The sequence below is a fragment of the Aedes albopictus genome, chromosome 1, assembly GCF_035046485.1.
Source record: "Aedes albopictus strain Foshan chromosome 1, AalbF5, whole genome shotgun sequence".
In the NCBI taxonomy this organism is placed as follows: domain Eukaryota; kingdom Metazoa; phylum Arthropoda; class Insecta; order Diptera; family Culicidae; genus Aedes; species Aedes albopictus.
This window is the reverse complement of record NC_085136.1, coordinates 329357904-329376941: the sequence shown is the minus strand read 5'-3', so window position 1 is coordinate 329376941 and position 19038 is coordinate 329357904. Positions and strand designations below refer to the sequence as shown.

The 19038-nt window shown below is 42.6% G+C and overlaps 1 protein-coding gene across 7 annotated transcripts in view; it reads left to right on the top strand.

The window, feature by feature from the left end:
- Positions 1-19038, top strand: part of LOC109414602 (segmentation protein cap'n'collar) — a 279838-nt gene that overhangs the window by 224385 nt on the left and 36415 nt on the right. For all 7 annotated transcript variants that reach the window (XM_062847322.1, XM_062847323.1, XM_062847320.1 and 4 more), the window contains 2 exons: positions 9849-10007; positions 17094-17303. In XM_062847322.1, coding sequence (XP_062703306.1) covers positions 9849-10007; positions 17094-17303 — 369 coding nt within the window. The remainder of the gene's footprint in view (positions 1-9848; positions 10008-17093; positions 17304-19038) is intronic.

Sequence of the window (19038 nt, the reverse complement as noted above, 5' to 3'; positions counted from 1 at the left end):
GGTCTTGCGTGGTTTCCTAAAAGGATTCTCTTCAGAATCCTGAAAGGATTCTCTCCAGAATCCTGAGAGGATTCTCTTCAGAATCTTGAGAAGATTCTCTTCAGAATCCTGAGAGGATTATCTCCAGAATCCTGAAAGGATTCTCTCCAGAATCCTGAGAGGATTCTCTCCAGAATCCTGAGAGGATTCTCTCCAGAATCCTGAGAGGATTCTCTCCAGAATCCTGAGAGGATTCTCTCCAGAATCCTGAGAGGATTCTCTCCAGAATCCTGAAAGGATTCTCTTCAGAATCCTGAGAAGATTCTCTTCAGAATCCTGAAAGGATTCTCTCCAGAATCCTGAAAGGATTCTCTCCAGAATCCTGAAAGGATTCTCTCCAGAATCCTGAAAGGATTCTCTCCAGAATCCTGAAAGGATTCTCTCCGGAATCCTAAAAGGATTCTCTCCAGAATCCTGAAAGGATTCTCTCCAGAATCCTGAAAGGATTCTCTCCAGAATCCTGAAAGGATTCTCTCCAGAATCCTGAAAGGATTCTCTCCAGAATCCTGAAAGGATTCTCTCCAGAATCCTGAAAGGATTCTCTCCAGAATCCTGAAAGGATTCTCTCCAGAATCCTGAAAGGATTCTCTCCAGAATCCTGAAAGGATTCTCTCCAGAATCCTGAAAGGATTCTCTCCAGAATCCTGAAAGGATTCTCTCCAGAATCCTGAAAGGATTCTCTCCAGAATCCTGAAAGGATTCTCTCCAGAATCCTGAAAGGATTCTCTCCAGAATCCTGAAAGGATTCTCTCCAGAATCCTGAAAGGATTCTCTCCAGAATCCTGAAAGGATTCTCTCCAGAATCCTGAAAGGATTCTCTCCAGAATCCTGAAAGGATTCTCTCCAGAATCCTGAAAGGATTCTCTCCAGAATCCTGAAAGGATTCTCTCCAGAATCCTGAAAGGATTCTCTCCAGAATCCTGAAAGGATTCTCTCCAGAATCCTGAAAGGATTCTCTCCAGAATCCTGCACGCAGAACTCGATGTACACAGCGCAACGAGTAACTTTCACGCAGCGACCGAAAAGACAAAAGAATTTTCACGCAGATTTGTGTAACACTGGATCAACACAAAAAATGTGCTGATCCGGTGTTACACAAATCTGCGTGAAAATTCTTTTGTCTTTTCGGTCGCTGCGTGAAAGTTACTCGTGTGCTGTGTTGTTTCATTTAAGGGTGTGAAAGGATTCTCTCCAGAATCCTGAAAGGATTCTCTCCAGAATCCTGAAAGGATTCTCTCCAGAATCCTGAAAGGATTCTCTCCAGAATCCTGAAAGGATTCTCTCCAGAATCCTGAAAGGATTCTCTCCAGAATCCTGAAAGGATTCTCTCCAGAATCCTGAAAGGATTCTCTCCAGAATCCTGAAAGGATTCTCTCCAGAATCCTGAAAGGATTCTCTCCAGAATCCTGAAAGGATTCTCTCCAGAATCCTGAAAGGATTCTTTCCAGAATCCTGAAAGGATTCTCTCCAGAATCCTGAAAGGATTCTCTCCAGAATCCTGAAAGGATTCTCTCCAGAATCCTGAAAGGATTCTCTCCAGAATCCAGAAAGGATTCTCTCCAGAATCCTGAAAGGATTCTCTCCAGAATCCTGAAAGGATTCTCTCCAGAATCCTGAAAGGATTCTCTCCAGAATCCTGAAAGGATTCTCTCCAGAATCCTGAGAGGATTCTCTCCAGAATCCTGAGAGGATTCTCTCCAGAATCCTGAGAGGATTCTCTCCAGAATCCTGAGAGGATTCTCTCCAGAATCCTGAGAGGATTCTCTCCAGAATCCTGAGAGGATTCTCTCCAGAATCCTGAGAGGATTCTCTCCAGAATCCTGAGAGGATTCTCTCCAGAATCCTGAGAGGATTCTCTCCAGAATCCTGAGAGGATTCTCTCCAGAATCCTGAGAGGATTCTCTCCAGAATCCTGAGAGGATTCTCTCCAGAATCCTGAAAGGATTCTCTCCAGAATCCTGAAAGGATTCTCTCCAGAATCCTGAAAGGATTCTCTCCAGAATCCTGAAAGGATTCTCTCCAGAATCCTGAAAGGATTCTCTCCAGAATCCTGAAAGGATTCTCTCCAGAATCCTGAAAGGATTCTCTCCAGAATCCTGAAAGGATTCTCTCCAGAATCCTGAAAGGATTCTCTCCAGAATCCTGAAAGGATTCTCTCTCAAGAATCCTGAAAGGATTCTCTCCAGAATCCTGAAAGGATTCTCTCCAGAATCCTGAAAGGATTCTCTCCAGAATCCTGAGAGGATTCTCTCCAGAATCCTGAGAGGATTCTCTCCAGAATCCTGAGAGGATTCTCTCCAGAATCCTGAAAGGATTCTCTCCAGAATCCTGAAAGGATTCTCTCCAGAATCCTGAGAGGGTTCTCTCCAGAATCCTGAGAGGATTCTCTCCAAAATCCTGAGAGGATGGAGTTCTAACTGGTATTACTCCACGAGTATTTCTGGGATTTATTCTGAAATTTCTGGTAGAATCCAACAGGAACTTTTGATGAAATTACGAAGGTAATTCTTCCTAAAGACCATTCTAGAATTGTTGCAGGACTCCTAAGAGCAAGTACTGGAGAATTTGCTGCTGAAAATACTTGAGAAACCGCAGCAATAGTTTTAGGAGAAATTCTAGTAGGAATATCTGATGCAACTCTAAGACATATTTCTTAAGGAATCATTGAAGAAATGCAAAGTTCAATACCTTTCCTCAATTCAAAAAGTGATTCATGGTTTTCTTCTAGAAATGGCTTATTTTTGACACAGAATATCTCAGAATGGCGCAAGCCGATTTTTTAAATCTTCAATTCTTGTTCAAAATATCTTATTCTCATTTTTCAATAGTGAGAAAACGAAAAAGGTGTTTTTTGTTTAAAGCAATTAAATTATTTAAAAAATATGGATTTTTTTAAAGAAAAAGGCTCCAAGTACGAACATATAAGGGATACGTGTCTGTCGTTTTCGGCAAAAATGTGTGATATTAAAAGTATGAAAAGTGTTCAGAACAATGTATTCCGAAAAAAATCTACCAATCAAAACATATTGAAAGAAAACCGTTGCTTCTAGGGATTTTCAATTCCTGGTCGAAATTCCTCATTTTCAAAATTATTTCAATCGCTTCAAACTAACAACACATTTTTCGTTTTCTCACAATTGAACGATGAAAATATGATCTTTTGAACAATACTTAAAGATTTGAAACGGGCTTGCACCATTCTGAGACATTGAGTGTCAAAAGTAAGCCATTTTTAGAAGAAACACCTGAATTACTTTTTAAAATCAGGACATAGAACTTTGCTGTCTTTGGAAGAAAGATTGCGTATTAAATACACTAAAACAGCTTGGAACAAAGTGCTTACGAAAAATCAATGTATAGAAATTTATTGATTTTTTTTCTAGTGTCACCCTATTTTTTTTTCTTAAAAAAATAATATCTTTGAAACCATAAGAGATAGCAATATGGTTTCTTCGGCAAAGTTGTTCCGAATAAAGTGCCTTTCAACTTTGTAGATCATTTCATTACTCTATATGGACACAACGAAAAGATGACATTGTGATATTGACATCCATTTAGTCCGCTCTAATTTCACATTTGGAAAAAATGTTCAAAACATATGAAGAAACTTTCCGGAGATGGCATACAGCTAAAACTAAAAGTTTAGACTTAAAAACTTTTATTCACTTAAATACGGCTCACGGACCATTGTGCATTGCAGATAAATCTCTGCATGAATCCTTGAAAGGATATGTGAAACAGTGGCGTAGCCAGAAATTGTCTCTGGGAGGGGTTTTCAACGGTCAATGATACCTTTTTTATTTTATTCTTAATCACTTAACCTAATGTACAGCTCTATTGTCCACTGGGGCACTACGTGAGCAATTTCAATTGACAGCTGCACTTACATTTTTGTACAGCGCCTTGATTCTATTCTACTTTATCGAACTGGTTGCCTGTCTGCTGCTTTCACTTCTTCTACTTTATACCTAGTAGAATGATGAGCACAAGGATGATGATGGATGGCCGTTGTTCCTTTCCAGTCCGATTGGGGGTCCATTATGAGAGTAGCAGTTCGCCGATGTCCAGGTATCCGGGTCCGTTTGAGCCATGGGGCTCAGAAGAGGGTCAGTGTCAGTTGCTCTCGGGGGAAAAGCAACTGACGAAAAATTGCAAGTGCCGGGGCTGGGAATCAAACCCATGACCATCCGCACATGAAGCGAACGTGTGACCAACTACGCCACGGGCCCCGGCTACCTTTTTTATTTGACACTTTCAGTTTTTAATCAATAATGAGCAATTGTATTTGTAGTTTGAAAATAGCGGCGTAACCAAAAAATTTTTTTTTTTTTCGTCTCGAAGCGCTTTATACTGAAAGTTTGTTCCCTAAACACCCCCCCTCCCGTGGCTACGCCAGTGATGTGAAGGTATTCTTGGAGAAATCTTTGAAGCAATCCCAACAAGAATATTTACAGGAATCCCGTCAGGTATTTGTGGAAGAGTTCCAAGAGAATGTTTTCAAATATCTCTTGCATTGTCTCCAAGAATGCCTGTTGGGTTTCTCTATAGAAGTTCCTACTAAAATCGCTGAAGAAATACAATCAAGGATCATTTCAGGGAGTCCAGATTAAGTTTGTTCAGGAATTATTCCTGGGATTTGTCAAATGATTTCTCCAAGAATGTCGTCGTGAATTCCTTCCTACAGGATTTTTTTCAAAGATACTTTCAAATATTGCTCTCGAAGTTGCTTCAGAAATTCCACCTGTGATTCTTCCAGAAATTTTACAAGAATTATTCCTTCTGCAATTTTTCCAAGGTTTCTTCCTAAAATTCTTCGATTCATGCATGGATTTTTTCAGGAATTCAGTACTCCTTCTGCAAATCCTCTTCAGATTTTTTTTTTTGGAACTACTGCTGGAATTGATCCTGGACTGCAGCTAGGATCCCTCTACATATTTCTGGTAGGAATCCTCCTCTATTTTTCTAGGTTTCCCATCCGGGAATTCCCGCGAGAAAAGTAATAATTGTAGATATTCCTGCAGAAAATACTTAAGAAATCTCAGCAAGTTATTTTTGTAGGAATTGCTGAAAGAATCCCAGTAACGACTGGAATACAAAGAGCTATTCTTAGAGAAATCCTTGACAAATTCTCTGAAGAATTCTTAGCAAGAATTTCTGGAAGAACTTCAAGAGATTCCCTTGAGGAATGCCAGGAGGAATTTTCGAAGGCGCCCAAGTAGGCATCCCAAGAAGAATTTTGACAGAAATTGCTGGATAAATCTTTTGAGAAATCAGCTTTGAGAAATGTCTGATGGGATTCTGCTGGAAATTTATGGGATTACTTACTTATTTACTTTCAGTCCTGAACCCATGGTGGGGCAGAGGGCCGAATTGAAAGATCTTCATCGTGGAAGATTTTCCGCCATTGCAGCCAGGTAAAATTTCTGTCGACTTCCTCTACTGCGTTCCAGAATTTCTGACGCTATCGACTTTTGATGACATCGACGATGGAGCTGAACGTTGAAGATCCAGTTGTGAGGCCACCATGCACGAATTTTATACCGCAGGCATCTATTGATAAAGAACTGCAGCCGTTGAGTGTTCTCCGCTGATACACACCAAGTTTCACTGGCGTACAGCAGCACAGATTTTACGTTCGAGCTGAAAATTTCCATACATTTCTTAAACTAGCAAAGGCAGCCCTCTCGCCTTATTGATCTGTGCACCTATCTTGAAGTCATTTAGGTGCTTCATGGTAATGGGCTGTCACGATCAATCGCTCCTACCAGGATCTCTTCGATTACCGGTTAAGGATTACTTTGCAGAGGACTTTGAGAACGATGCACAGCAACATGATACCCCACCAATTATCGCATACAGTCAGGTCACCTTTTTAGGCACCTTTACTAAGTCGTTTTGCATCCAGTCGACCGGAAACGTTGGGGTTTCCCACACACTTGAAAATTCTGAAATTTGCACGAGACAGCAACATCAAAGAACGGAAACATTTCCAAGACTGATTCACAAGCTGGACTCAATTTTACACGCATCATGTAACATGTAAGTCCTGGTTGGATGCGTTAGATGTCAACAAATCCACTTTACCAGAAACGAAGAATCAGTAGTATATTCATCAGCCCCCTTCTAACTCGGTGAAATAGTCGAGAGGTAAGAGATGTGGCTCACAATCAGCAGGTCCTGAGTTCGAATCCAGGCATATCAATATTTTACTTTTATATGTTTTATCTATCAGATCGGTTCTAGCGATTGCTAGACGCTTAGAAAATATTAGTCCTGGAAGACGTAAATTTACCTGTTTTGACTTCTAAATTTGTGTCTTTGACGCTCGTATATGTCAGGTTCAGGACACCTAAAATTACATGATTTTTTCTTGGTGTGCATATGTTACAGAATAATTGATGCAGCAGTTGTGCAGATACTACGGGGTCAGCTTCGAGCATCTCGGCTGATATGCGATCGATCCCCGGAGCCCTGTTCGATTTCATGCTACGGATGGCTGTCTCTTTGTCTTGCAAGGATGGAGTTTCGGTGTTGACACGGGTAATGCGTCGAACGCTTGGCGGATCATGCTGAGATGTTGATGGCGTGGCCGACATTTGAAAAAGGTTTCCAAAGTGCTCGAACTAGCGTTTCCACTGGTTAGCCGGGTCGGTCAATAGCTGTCCAGATGTGTCTTTCACGGCGGCGTCGTAACATTCGTAAAGGAGACGAATGTCGTCGGTATTTGCGGCTTTCTCGCCTTCGTCGGCTAGGGAGTCCGTCCACGCTCTTTTGTCTCCCTCCTACATGAGCGCTTCACTACCTTCTCAAGAGCCGAATAGCGCTGACGGACTACGGCTTTGGCTCTTCGTGATTTCGCGCGCTCTATCGCGGCTTTGGCGTTCCTTCGCTCCTCACCCAAATCCTCCTAGCTCACCCAAATTATTCTCGCCGATGGCGATGAAGGCGTTCTTGATGGCAATCCATTGATCTTCTACGCTTCCATCTTCCGGATTATCCGCAGAACGGTTCTCTAGCTCATCGACGAAGGACCTTTTCACCGCAGCGTCTTCTAGTCGGCGTGTGTTGAACCGGCACCTGATTTTCTCCTCCTGTCGATGGATGCCCGCAATGCGCAGCCGGATCTTGCCGATTAGGAGATGATGGTTCAACGCAATGTCGGCGCTACGTTTGTTCCGCGCAAACAACTCACCGTTCTCGCTCATTTATCTGAGATTATGACGTCCCATGACGTGATGATAGTCTGAGTTGTCCGAACCAACTTTTGCGTTGAAGTCGCCCATGAGGATCTTGATATCACTTTTCGGAATCTTATCCACGACACCATTCAGTTGACTGTAAAAGTTCTCTTTGGCTTGCAATTCGGCAGCATCGGTTGGCGCGTAACATTGGATCATGGTAAGGTTTCGAACTCGTGTTCTGAATCTGGCTACAATTATCCTCTCATTAATAGGTTCCCACTTCATGAACGCAGCGTGGTCGTGAGCGCTGAGCAGGAAACCAACTCCACGGTGGCGAGGAGCATGTTAACCTCGTAGGCCAGAGTATAGCAGAATTGGCCCGACGTCAATCTGTGTTCTCCAAAATTCGGCCAACAGACTTCGCTCAGTTCTAGGATCTCAAGCTTCATACGGCATGCCTCATTGGCCAGTAGTGCGAGTTTTCTCTACTGGGCTAGGGTTAATACATACATTCCAAGTTCCAATTCTTGTCCGTTGTTTCGCGCTAAAAGTCGTTGCCGTTGAATCAGTTCGTAATCTTACTTTTTCGGCTTTTGTAACGGTTTTTGGGTTTCGGGGACAGTAGGTTGTTGGCCTAAGGTCCCCTTTCTATCGTGGTGGACTGCCACCTCAGGTATATCTTCCAGTGGAGGAGCATTCCACATTCAGTCGCTGGATGCCAAAACAGACGCTTTTTGAACCAAACTTCCTTGGTGAACAGACGCTCGGGACGTACCTCCTGAATCTAGCTGAAGTCAGAAGGATAACAGTGCTCATGCTGCACTACCTAGTGGCAGAATTTTAAACCATGTGGCTCATTTTTCATGGGCCTTTGTCATACTGATCTACTTTGCCCTAGGATTCTGAGCTATTGGATTTCAAAAGTTTGAATCTTCATTGGATATCGTTTGACTTATTCGTCTATAACGTAGTTCAGCAGCCTTATTTTAAATTGTGATGGCGCTCTTGGTGATAATTGTAGAAAAGAACAGTAATCTACAAGTTTGTCGAACATCTCATTTTGCTTCTGAATTGAACTGTAGATGAATTATTCAAAAGATTGGCAGGTGTTCGAAAATATCCTTGCATCCATGAATCTAGACAAATTGTTCAATTTAGATACTACAATTGGCAGTTGGTTGCATTTAGTTCCTAAATTCCGCAATAAGTGTTGATAGATCGTGACATTGATTACAATCAAACGATTGGCATCTGATGCAGACCGGGTCACGGCAAAGTACCAACCAGACACTGAAAGACTGTTCCAGCAAGCGACGAACCTTGACCCAGCACAAGGTCCATCGGTGCCGGTGACGGTGGTGGTCAGTGGAATGTAGGTACCAACACGCAGTCCACCGAATCATAGAACCGTCCGTGCTCAAAAATAAGACCTCGAACTCCGCATAGTTACCGGCAGCTAACGCACGCGGTCCAATCTCCCCCAAAGGGGGAGGGCAGTTGAACGGTTGAACACAGTAGCCGACAGTAGCGACTACCGCATTATTACATCTCTATACACAAGCGACAACCCTACGTCGTCGTCGGCGGACAACGCAGGAAACTGCTGCCGCAGCGCGTACCCCTCAATATTGGCGAGTCGTGCGGTTGTTAAACATTTAGCAGTGCTTGTGCTACATGTGCGTTTCGAATACATAGTGGAACGTGAAAAAAAATACTGCCAAATGACCTTCACCGTTTGAAAATTAGAGAAAATAATATAGAATTATTTTCCCCGCAGCGTCGCGTCGCATCCCTTCGGGTGCGGACTTGTGTCGCATTGTTGCTACCGCGTAGATATGTCGCATTCTCCTGCTTTGTGTCTCTTTCTATCAGCTACCGCCCCCTCCGGGGGTGAACTTGACTGTTTCTCCGTTACGCGGGTTCAGCCCGCCTTCTTCGATCGTCGCCTCCACTGCGGTGCACTGTAAGAAGTTTTAAAAACAATCTAAGATAACCTGGAAACAACAATTCCTATAGATGAGTATCGTGCGTAGATGTTCCAAAAAAAACTGCCCCACGCGATTCCTCTTGGTCATTTCGGTTGAAATAAGAGACACAAATTCAAACACGTTTTGTGTAATATGTCGCGTTATATAATTATTTTTTTTTCTGTGCACATCACTAGTTAATATGAGCTTTCCGAAACAATTATTCGCGGATCCGCAGTATTATCAACCTCAGCTCGTAGCTAATGGACAGCCATCAAAACTCAAGCGAGTAATTACTGGGGTGTCATCCGGATTCAGATTCGCTCCTATAGGTTCTCTTGGGCACAACCTGTAATTTTGGCGTCCCTCCCGAGTTGAGCCTTGATGCCCAACCAGCAATCGATCTATCGATTCCCTGTTGAAACCTAATATCCCCTCATCCAACAGTCCAAAACAATTTCCATCTAGTCGTCATAGTAGGAAGCTTTTAATCGTCCATCAAAACAAACCAAAAGCACGAACACGCACACCGCCTACTCTGCGCCGGCACCGGCAGTGATGTCGTGTGCTGTGCTGAGAACCATTAGGTAGTAGACAACCACCGCACCGCAGCTAATAGATTTCCTGTTTGTTTACCCCCCCATTCCTATCTATTTCACAGTCCCGCGTTCCGCTGAGCCGGGCCGTTTCGATGGAACAGCGCTTTCAGGATCTGGCCAATCTGCTCAGCTTTCCGCCGGGGATGGGCGTCGGCATGGGGGTGGCCGATATGCCTCCGGCGCACCCGCACCCGCACTACCCGCCGCACTACTCGTACCAGGTGAGTACCTCTCTACACTACTTAGTCTACACTACGGGATTTTGAGGGTGGGATGCGTATACGGGGTATTGACTATATGGAAGGTGAAGTGATGAATTATGATCGGGTGAACATAAAAAATCAAAAAGGTGTATATCTCCACATAAGCTCCTGAGCACCTCCAGATAAATCTACGAAATTCCTCAAGAAAATGTTATTGAAGACCTCCGAGAAAACTTCTAGATGGAAACTTCAAGAAGAGGCTTCTCGGCAGATTCAGCATAAACCACCATAAGAAGCCTCTGAACACCTCCAAAATAAACATCTTTATACATGCAGAAGAGGCTGTTGAATACTGTGGAAAGAGGTCCTCATTTTGAAATTCCTCCAGGAAAAGCTTTTAGAGGTCTTTAGAAGCGCCTTCAGGAGTACTCAAGAAACCTTTTCTGAAAATTTTTAAATATTTTTCTTGTTGTCTCCAAAACTCGGCGGATGTGTCAAAGTATTAATCTAGAGGCGTTCTGGTTAGACCAAAATTATCGGATTTTTCTTCTGGAAGAGTGTTCTGGATACCTCCAGAAGAGGCTTCTAGATACCTCCAGAAGAGGCTCCTAGATTCCTGGATGCCTTCAGAAGAGGCTTCTGGATACTTCCAAAAGAAGCTTTTAAATACCTGGATATCTACAGAAGAGTCTACTGGAAACCCGAAGAGTCTACTGGAAACCTTCAGGCTTCAGGATACTTATCAGAAGAGACTTCCGGACACTACCAGAGGAGACTTCTGGATACCTCCAGAAAAGTGTTCTGGATACCTCTAGAAGAGGCTTCTAGATACTTCCAGAAGAGAATACCTCCAACAGAGGCTTTAAATACCTCCAGAAGAGGATCTGGATATCTACAGGAACGGCCACTGGAAACCTCCAGAAGAGGCTTCTGGATACCTGCAGAAGAGGCTTCTGGATACCTTCAGAAGAGGCTTCTGCATACCTCCAGAAGAGTGTTGTGGATCCTCCATAAGAGGATTCTGGATACTTCCAGAAGAGAATGCCTCCTAAAAAGGCTTTAGAATATCTCCAGAGGAGGCTTCTGGATACCTACAGAAACGTCTACTGGAAACCTCCAGATTAGACTTCTGGATACCCCCAGAAGAGGTATCTAGATACCTCCAGAAGAGGCTTCTGGATACCTCAGGATCTGAGAAGTTTCTTATCATTACCGCAGTATAATTCATATGGAGTCCTTTGTTATTGCTAGATATCTATAGAAGCTTCTTCTAGAGGTCTCCGGAAGATTCTTTGGCAAAAGTCTCATCTATAGGTTTTCTGAATCCATTAATCGAGGCCTCCAGAAGACCTTTGACCCCTCTTATAAAGGTATTCAGAACACTTTCGGGTTAAAACATCAATCCCACCTCCCGTTCCACGCACGGCCATACTGAAAGCATTGTACATTTCTTCTAAAGATCTCCAGAAACCGCTTTTGGGGGTAGAACAGTCTTCCAGGCGAGACATATTGACTCTTCCAAAACAGACTTTTGACCGCTTCCTCAAGAAGCTTCTGGCCACTTCCAGAAGAGCAATCTGGACACTTCAAGAAGGTATTTTTTTTTACATTTTGAAGGCCTCCAAAAAAGAGTTCTGGTTGCTAGCCTCAAGAAGAGAGTTCTGGATACCACCAAAAAGACTTCTATATACCCCGAGAAGATGCTGATAGATATTTCAAAAAAAAAAGCCTTTTCACACCTTCAGAGGAGCCTGCGGGATGCTCTCAGAAGGGCTTTCTGAATTGCTCCATATGAAGTTACTAAATACCTCCAGCAGGAGCTTCCGGAGGTTCTTTTCTGAAGATCTCAAGAAGCCTTTTCTGAAAGTTTTCAAAATATACTTCGTGTGGTCTCCACAAGTAATTGCAAGGTCTAATTTAAAGTTCTTGAGTCCTCTTATGAAGTTTCCTGAAATCTTTTTCAAAGGTTCTCAAGCCTCTCTTGACTTACCAGAGCTCTTGTTCTGGAGGTTCCTTGGAGTCTCTCCTGGAGATCTTCAAAGCTACTTCTAGAGATCCCAGAACATTTTTCCGGAGATTTGCAGAAGCTTCTTATATAGGTCTTCGGAATTCATTTGTCAAGGACTGCAGTTGATTCTTTCGGAGATCTCCAGGATCCTCTTCTAAATGTATCCAGAAACCATACTGGAGGTATCAAGAACACTTCCAGGAGAGGTTTTTTCGACATTTTCAGAAAAGGTTCAGATTCGATTAAAGGCGTTTCAAGGCATTTCTGGCCGTTTCAGGAGGTTTCAGAGGATTCTAAGGGAGCTTCACAGGCTCTCAGATGAGATTCACGGGGATTTCAGAGGCGTTTTTGAGAAGTTTCAAGGCATTTCAATGCGGTGTTTCAGGAGGTGTCAGAGGGAGTTTAGGGTCTCACAGAGGTTTCAGGGGTAGATCAGAGGCGTTTCAAGAGCGCTGAAGGGCATTTCAGAAGGCTTTATATGATCTTCAGGGGGATTTACAGGCTCTCTCTGGTGGGTGCGAGCTAAGCGCCTAGCTCCCGGGGAGCTCGTCTCATGCGCTGCGTGAGCTGTTGGTATCTAAGGTGAAAAACAACTTCTTGGTAACGAAGAACCTCAACAACTTTTTTCCGTACACAACTCAAGTGTCTGGTTGGTCTATACGATATGACTAGGGATTCTCAATGCAAAAGTTAAGGTTTCAATTCTCGTTCCTTTAGGAAGTTTTTGTCGTGAAATTTTCTAATTTAATCAGCGCATGAGACGAAGCTCATGAGACACATCTTGAGAAAAATGAGGCGCATAACTTTCAGTCTCAAAATGTACAGAGCTCCTAGGAGCTCGCTTGCCATGTGTCTCCCGTACATGGGACTTCAGCACGTGTACATCAACTCTGCTCTCAGCTGAGCTGCACGGGGGTTTCAGAGAAGTGACAAAGGCATTTCAAGGCATTTTAATGCGTTTTACGAGATTTAAGAGGGATTTCAAAAGGGCGGGGCGGTTCATGGCATTTGAATGCGTTTCGAGTCGTTTCAGAGCGTTCCAGAAGGTTTAACCCTTACGAGACGCATGGGTCACATTAGCCTAGCCGTGAAAACCTACCTTTACAAACGTGTTCTATACCAGTGATATTGCATCCAGAAAGGCGAAAATACCGTCTCCAATCAAATAAGATATGTTTGGGAGATTTCACAGGCTCTCATGTGATTGTCACGGGGGTTTCAGAGACTTTTAGAAGCGTTTCGATGCGTTTCGTGATTACTCCTGTAGATGCGAGTTCTTAGAAATACCCAGACATACATTGAACTCACCATTCGACAGCATATAGTTGCATGAGGCTGTAAGATGCATAAATTTCCCCTCTCCCCTTCATCTCTCATCCCTGTACACGTAAAAGGTTTTTGGATAGCTCCACAAGAGACTTTTGGATACTTGCTCCAGAAATGCTTCTGGATAGCTCCCAAAGGAGCCTCTGGATACCTCCAAAAGAAGCCTCTGAACACCACCACAAGAAGCCTCTTTATACTTCTGGAAGAGGCTGCTGGGTGCTTTCGAAAGAAGTTTGTGGATAACGCCAGAAAAACCTCCAGAAGAAGTTTCTGAAGGAATGTAGAAGCCTCTTCTCAAACTCAAGAAGACTTTTCTGAAAGTTTTCAAAATAAATTTCTCCGGTAACATCCCAAAAGCCTAATCTAGGAGTCCTCTGGTTCTAAATTCCCAGAAGCCTCTTCGAAATTTCTAGAAATCTTAAATAAATATTTTTGTTTAAGGCTTCTGCTGAAGGTTTCTCGTTTTTTAGGTATCAAGCTGTTTTTTAGGTATCCAGGAGTCATCAGAATTGTCTTCTAAAGATCTCCAGAAACCTCTTTTGGTGCTACACCTCCAGAATAGTGTTCTGACATTTCCAGAGGAAACAAGGTCCTACGAAGCCTTATCTAGAGGTCCCCTGATTAGAGGTTCCTACAAGCCTCTTCTGAATTAGAGGAAATCTTCTAAGGGCCTCTCTAGGAGGTCTCCAGTAGTCTGTCGTTATTTCTGGAGGTATTCAGATGCTACTTCTTGAGGTATCCAAAAGATGATTCTCTGAATCTATGCCTCGCGACCTGCAAAGTATACTTCTGAAGGTCTCCATGACCTCCTTCGAAAAGTATTCAAAGCCCATTACAATAGACCATCAGAAGCCCCTTCTAGAGATCTGCAATAGCGTCATTTTTTTTTTTAAGAAATACTGCCCGAAAAAGCTTTTGAACTCCTCCTCTGAAAGGTTTTGACACTTTTGACCGGAGGAAATCCTGAAGGATTTCCTGCAGGGATCCTTGGAGTATTTTCTAGAGGAATTCCAAGGAGAGTCTTTGGAGAAATAAATGTGGCAAACTTGGGAGAAATTCCTAAAGGACTCCTTGGAGGATTCCTGGAGAAATCTCTGGATGAATTCCTGGAGGAATTCCTGAAGAATCCCTGGAGGAATTCCTGAAGGAATCATTGGAGGAGTTCCTTTAGGAATCCCTGGAGGAATCTCTGGATGAATTCCTGGGGGAATTCCTGAAGAAATCACTGGAAGAGTTCCTTTATCAATCCCTGGAGGAATTCTGGAGGAATCTATGGGGAAATTCCTGAAGGAATCACTGGAGGAATTCCTTTAGGAATCCCTGAAGGAAATCCTGGAGGAATCCCTGGATGAATTCCTGGAGGAACCTCTGGGGGAATTCCTGAAGAAATCACTGGAGGAGTTCCTTTATGAATCCCTGGAGAAAATCATGGAGTAATTCCAGGAGGAATCTCTGGAGTTATTCTTGTAGGAATCTCTGGAGGAATTTCTGTAGGAATTCCTGGAGGAATCTCTGGGGGAATTCGTGAAGAAATCACTAGAAGAGTTCCCTTAGAAATCCTTGGAGGAATCCTTGGTGGAATCCCTAGAGGAATTCCTGTAGAAATTCATGTAGGAATTTCTGGAGGAATCTGCAGGAATTACTAAAGGAATCTCTGGAGGCATTTCTGGAGGGATTACTGGACGGAACACTGGAGGAGTTTCTTTAGAAATCCTGGAGGAATTTCTGTAGAATTCTCTGAAGGCATTTCTGGGGGAATCTCTGGAAGAATTCCTGGAGCAATGTCTGCAGGAATCTCTGGGGGAATTCGTGACGGAATCACTGGAAGAGTTCCTTTAGGAATCCTTTGTGGAATTTCTGGAGAAATCGCTGGAGGAATTTCTGGAGGAATCTCTGGAGGAATTTCTGTAGTAATCTCTGGTGGAATTCCTGTAGCAATTCATGTAGGAATTCCTGTAGGAATTCCTGCAGGAATCTCTGAAGGAATCTCTGGTGGCATTTCTGGAGGAATCTCTGGAGGAATTACTAGACGGAACACTGGAGGAGTTCCTTTTGGAATCCCTGAAGGAATCTCTGGGGGAACTCCTGACGGAATCACTGGAGGAGTTCCTTTAAGAATCCCAGAAGATAATCCTGAAGGAATCCTTGGAGGAATTCCTGTATTAATCTCTGGAGGTACTTCCGGAGGATTCTCTGGATGAATTCCTGGAGGAATCTCTGGGAGAATTCCTGAAGGAATCAATGGAGGAATTCCTAGAGGAATCCCTGGATGAATTCCTGGAGGAATTCCTAAAGTAATGCCTGGAGGAATCTCTGGGCAAATTCCTGAAGCAAATACTGGAAGAGTTCTTTCAGGAATCCGTGGAGATAATCCTGGAAGAATCCCTAGAGAAGTTCCTGTAGGAATCTCTGGAGGCATTTCTGGAAGAATCTCTGGATGAATTTCTGTAGAAATTCATGAAGGAATTCCTGTAGGAATTTCTGGAGGAGTTCCTGGAGGAATTTCTAGAGGAATCTCTGGAATCTCTGGAAAAATCCCTGAAACTCCTGGATGAATTGCAGATGGAATCTGAGAAGGAATCTGAGATGGAAAACCCAAGATACCAAACCCAGAGAAATCTCTGATAGAATTCCTGGTGAAATCACAGATAGAACTCCTAGAGATTTCCCAAATTAAATTCCTGGTGAAATCCTTTGTAGATGGATCCTCCTGTAGATGGAACTGCTAGAGTCATGTAAGTCAAAATAAATTGGGAATCATCATCTTGCGAAGAATTCCTCGATGTTTCCTCAACCATTCCCTCTATGAAGCTTATCAATCAACTACTAATCACAGATAATTTTCTGTTCTGAAAAAAATGCACTTTTGACCCTCAAAACAGGGGTAATTAGCTGCATAGACGCGATCGCAAAAGAAATCCTAAAACAGAAGCGTCGATCCATTACTGATATTAACTTTTTTGCGCCCATTCCCCTCAAATATTCTAATGAGCCTTGACGCGGGAGTTGAACCACACTGAACCCTCAATTCCGAGGGATGCATTTGTTAGCATCCGTGTGTCCTCCATCCTGCCCTGAAGCTGAACTCCCATCTACAGCAGAGACGATATCCGGACACGATTCCGCCGCTGCTGCGACCCCTCTAATTGGGCGCATATGTTTTTAGCCACCTCAGAGTTCACCAAACCAGGATTGGAATTCAATTACGGTTGCCTTCGATTACCAGCCAACCAACCAGCCAGCCACTGACTCGCTTTTTTTTCGGTCATCATTGAAGTTAATTGATTTGCGCATTTGCGCGAAAATATTCAACGCCGATTGATTGGAAAATTACCAAGTGGTGGTCGTCCGAGTCGTCGGCGTACCGTACATAGTAGGCATGTGGAGTACGTGCGGGCGCGGTTGCGCCCGGCTACTTGATCTCAGTTACAAATTCCTACTCGCGTTTATCACTTCATTACGACGCAACGGTGATGGAACAGTAGCAGGCCATGAAAACGCAACAAAGGATTCCCCCGTCCCAATGATAGGGTTTTAAAAGCACCAATTGGGTCTGTTATGGGGTTTTTGTTTCGAATGTGACCTCGTGGGGTCACATCGCTTCGTGGGGGCAGCAGCTGGATTGCTTTGTTCACTATTGGAGATGATCGGGCAATAATTCACAGAACACAGTGCATTATCGTTGCAATACGGTTTTTATCCATCTTTTTGTTTCGAGCGATAATTAGGTTTCAATTGTTTTTATTTCTCATTTTTTTTTCTTTCCGCAGGCTAACGGTGCCATTCCACAGCATGGTCAGTACCACTCGCATGCCGTACTGCAAAACGCCTCGCTGGCGGACATTGGGCCGACCCAACCGTACTATGCGCCGAACCTGGGTTCGGCCGTAGCCAGCAGCATGCACCTGACCAACTCGACGTCGGAGACGGACGCCGGGGCTACCGGGTACAAAATGGATCACGAGATGATGTATTATTCGGTAAGTTACTTATGCCAAATTTCAACCCTATTCATGTAAGAAATGTTACTTCATCGAGACGTTCTCATTTTACTCGCACCAGCACGCTATGCCACAAAAGTTTGTCCAAATTTTGAAATCTGTGTTGCGGTAAACGTATCAATAGTGGTGCTATTAGTAGCTCCTTGTAGTGCAACAAATGAATAAAATTGATAATACCATAATAAAAATAAAAAGTCTGAAAATGTGATTCGATAGTTTCCCATTTAAATTCGCTAGAAAAAATGTAAAAACCATCGTTTACTTCAGTTTATTTTTTTCTAATAAACCACTTGCACCATCTATAGGTATACGGTTCCTATTATGGTGATTGAATTTAACATTGGTTCCTATAGTGGTGCTCCCCGTTGAATTCTTATAGGATCCACCACTATAGGAACACTACCATCACTATAGGTGCAAAGGAGCAAAAAGGAAGAAAATAATGGTATAAAATAGGTTTTTTTATCACTCCTGAATACAATACTGAATTATTGGCATTAATTACGTATAATGCATCTATTAAAAATTATATTTGCGATTTTTTTTAGTCTTAATTTTTTTTTAATATTCAACTCTTTCATTATTTTTTAAGTCCTTCTGCACTGATAATCTCAACAATTCCCTTAAAGTCATTTCTAGTGAATTCTACCCCAAAACTCATTAATGTAGATATTTTTGGAAGATCTCTTGAAAGCCTTGTCAAATTCACAATTAATTCAATAATGATCTCCTGGATTAACCCTCACCAGAACATTTCTTAAATAAAATTCTGCAGAAAGTCACTAAGAAACTAAAAGAAGTTTCAAATATTCGTGATTTAGAAAAAGTCAGCCAATATCTTCAAAAGAAAAGAAAAAAAATATGGCATTTCGGATTGGGGCCTAGCAGATAATTACACTTTTTAAGATTTTTGGCGAATGTCTCTTAACCTTCTATCACATTCCAAATTAAATTCTTGTTAGATGATTGCTACATCGAACTTTGAAGTATATATGAGTATTAACATTTGTAGTATTCACTGAAAAGTTCTTGGTGGATTTCTTGTAATTCCGGAGTGGTATTTTGTCAACTTTTCGATAGATATTAAGCTGTTGAATTCCTTCAGGAGCAAAGTAAGTCCTTCGTAGTTAAAAGTCGATTGCTGTTGGGTGATATTCTTGATGAATTCAGAATGATCCAAATTCTAACAAATTCTTGGTAGTTCAAAAAGAATCGGAAAACCAACAAAGGGTTCATCAATGTCCATCGAACATCCATTCGAAGTTCAATGATCTTTGAAAAACTTTGTAGAAGTATAAAGCATGTCGGGAAATGCTCAACAAACACCGCCTTTGTGGACACTCCATACTGTAATGGTGAATTCGCAGTCCCACATTTTTGTCTTTCCAGAAAATCACCAATTTCCCCTTACGCCCTACTTATGATTTTCAAGCCAACCTTCCACAGATATGCCACTTTGCTAAATTCTACCACTTTGCTAAAAAGAATCTGTAAATGCATGTAGGAATGTTACCGAACATTTTTCTAAATATCCAGTAGGCCGTGGCTAATTTTTCAAAATTTTGTTGAATCCTGGAAATCGTAAGCTGTTCTGGATTTAAATGACATAAAAAAGAAACCTCTGAGTTTGAGCCAAAAATATTGAGATTTAGAGAAGGCGCAAACGCCTCAAAGTTAAATTTTCGAGTTACAAAAAGATGCTTTCACTTTAAGG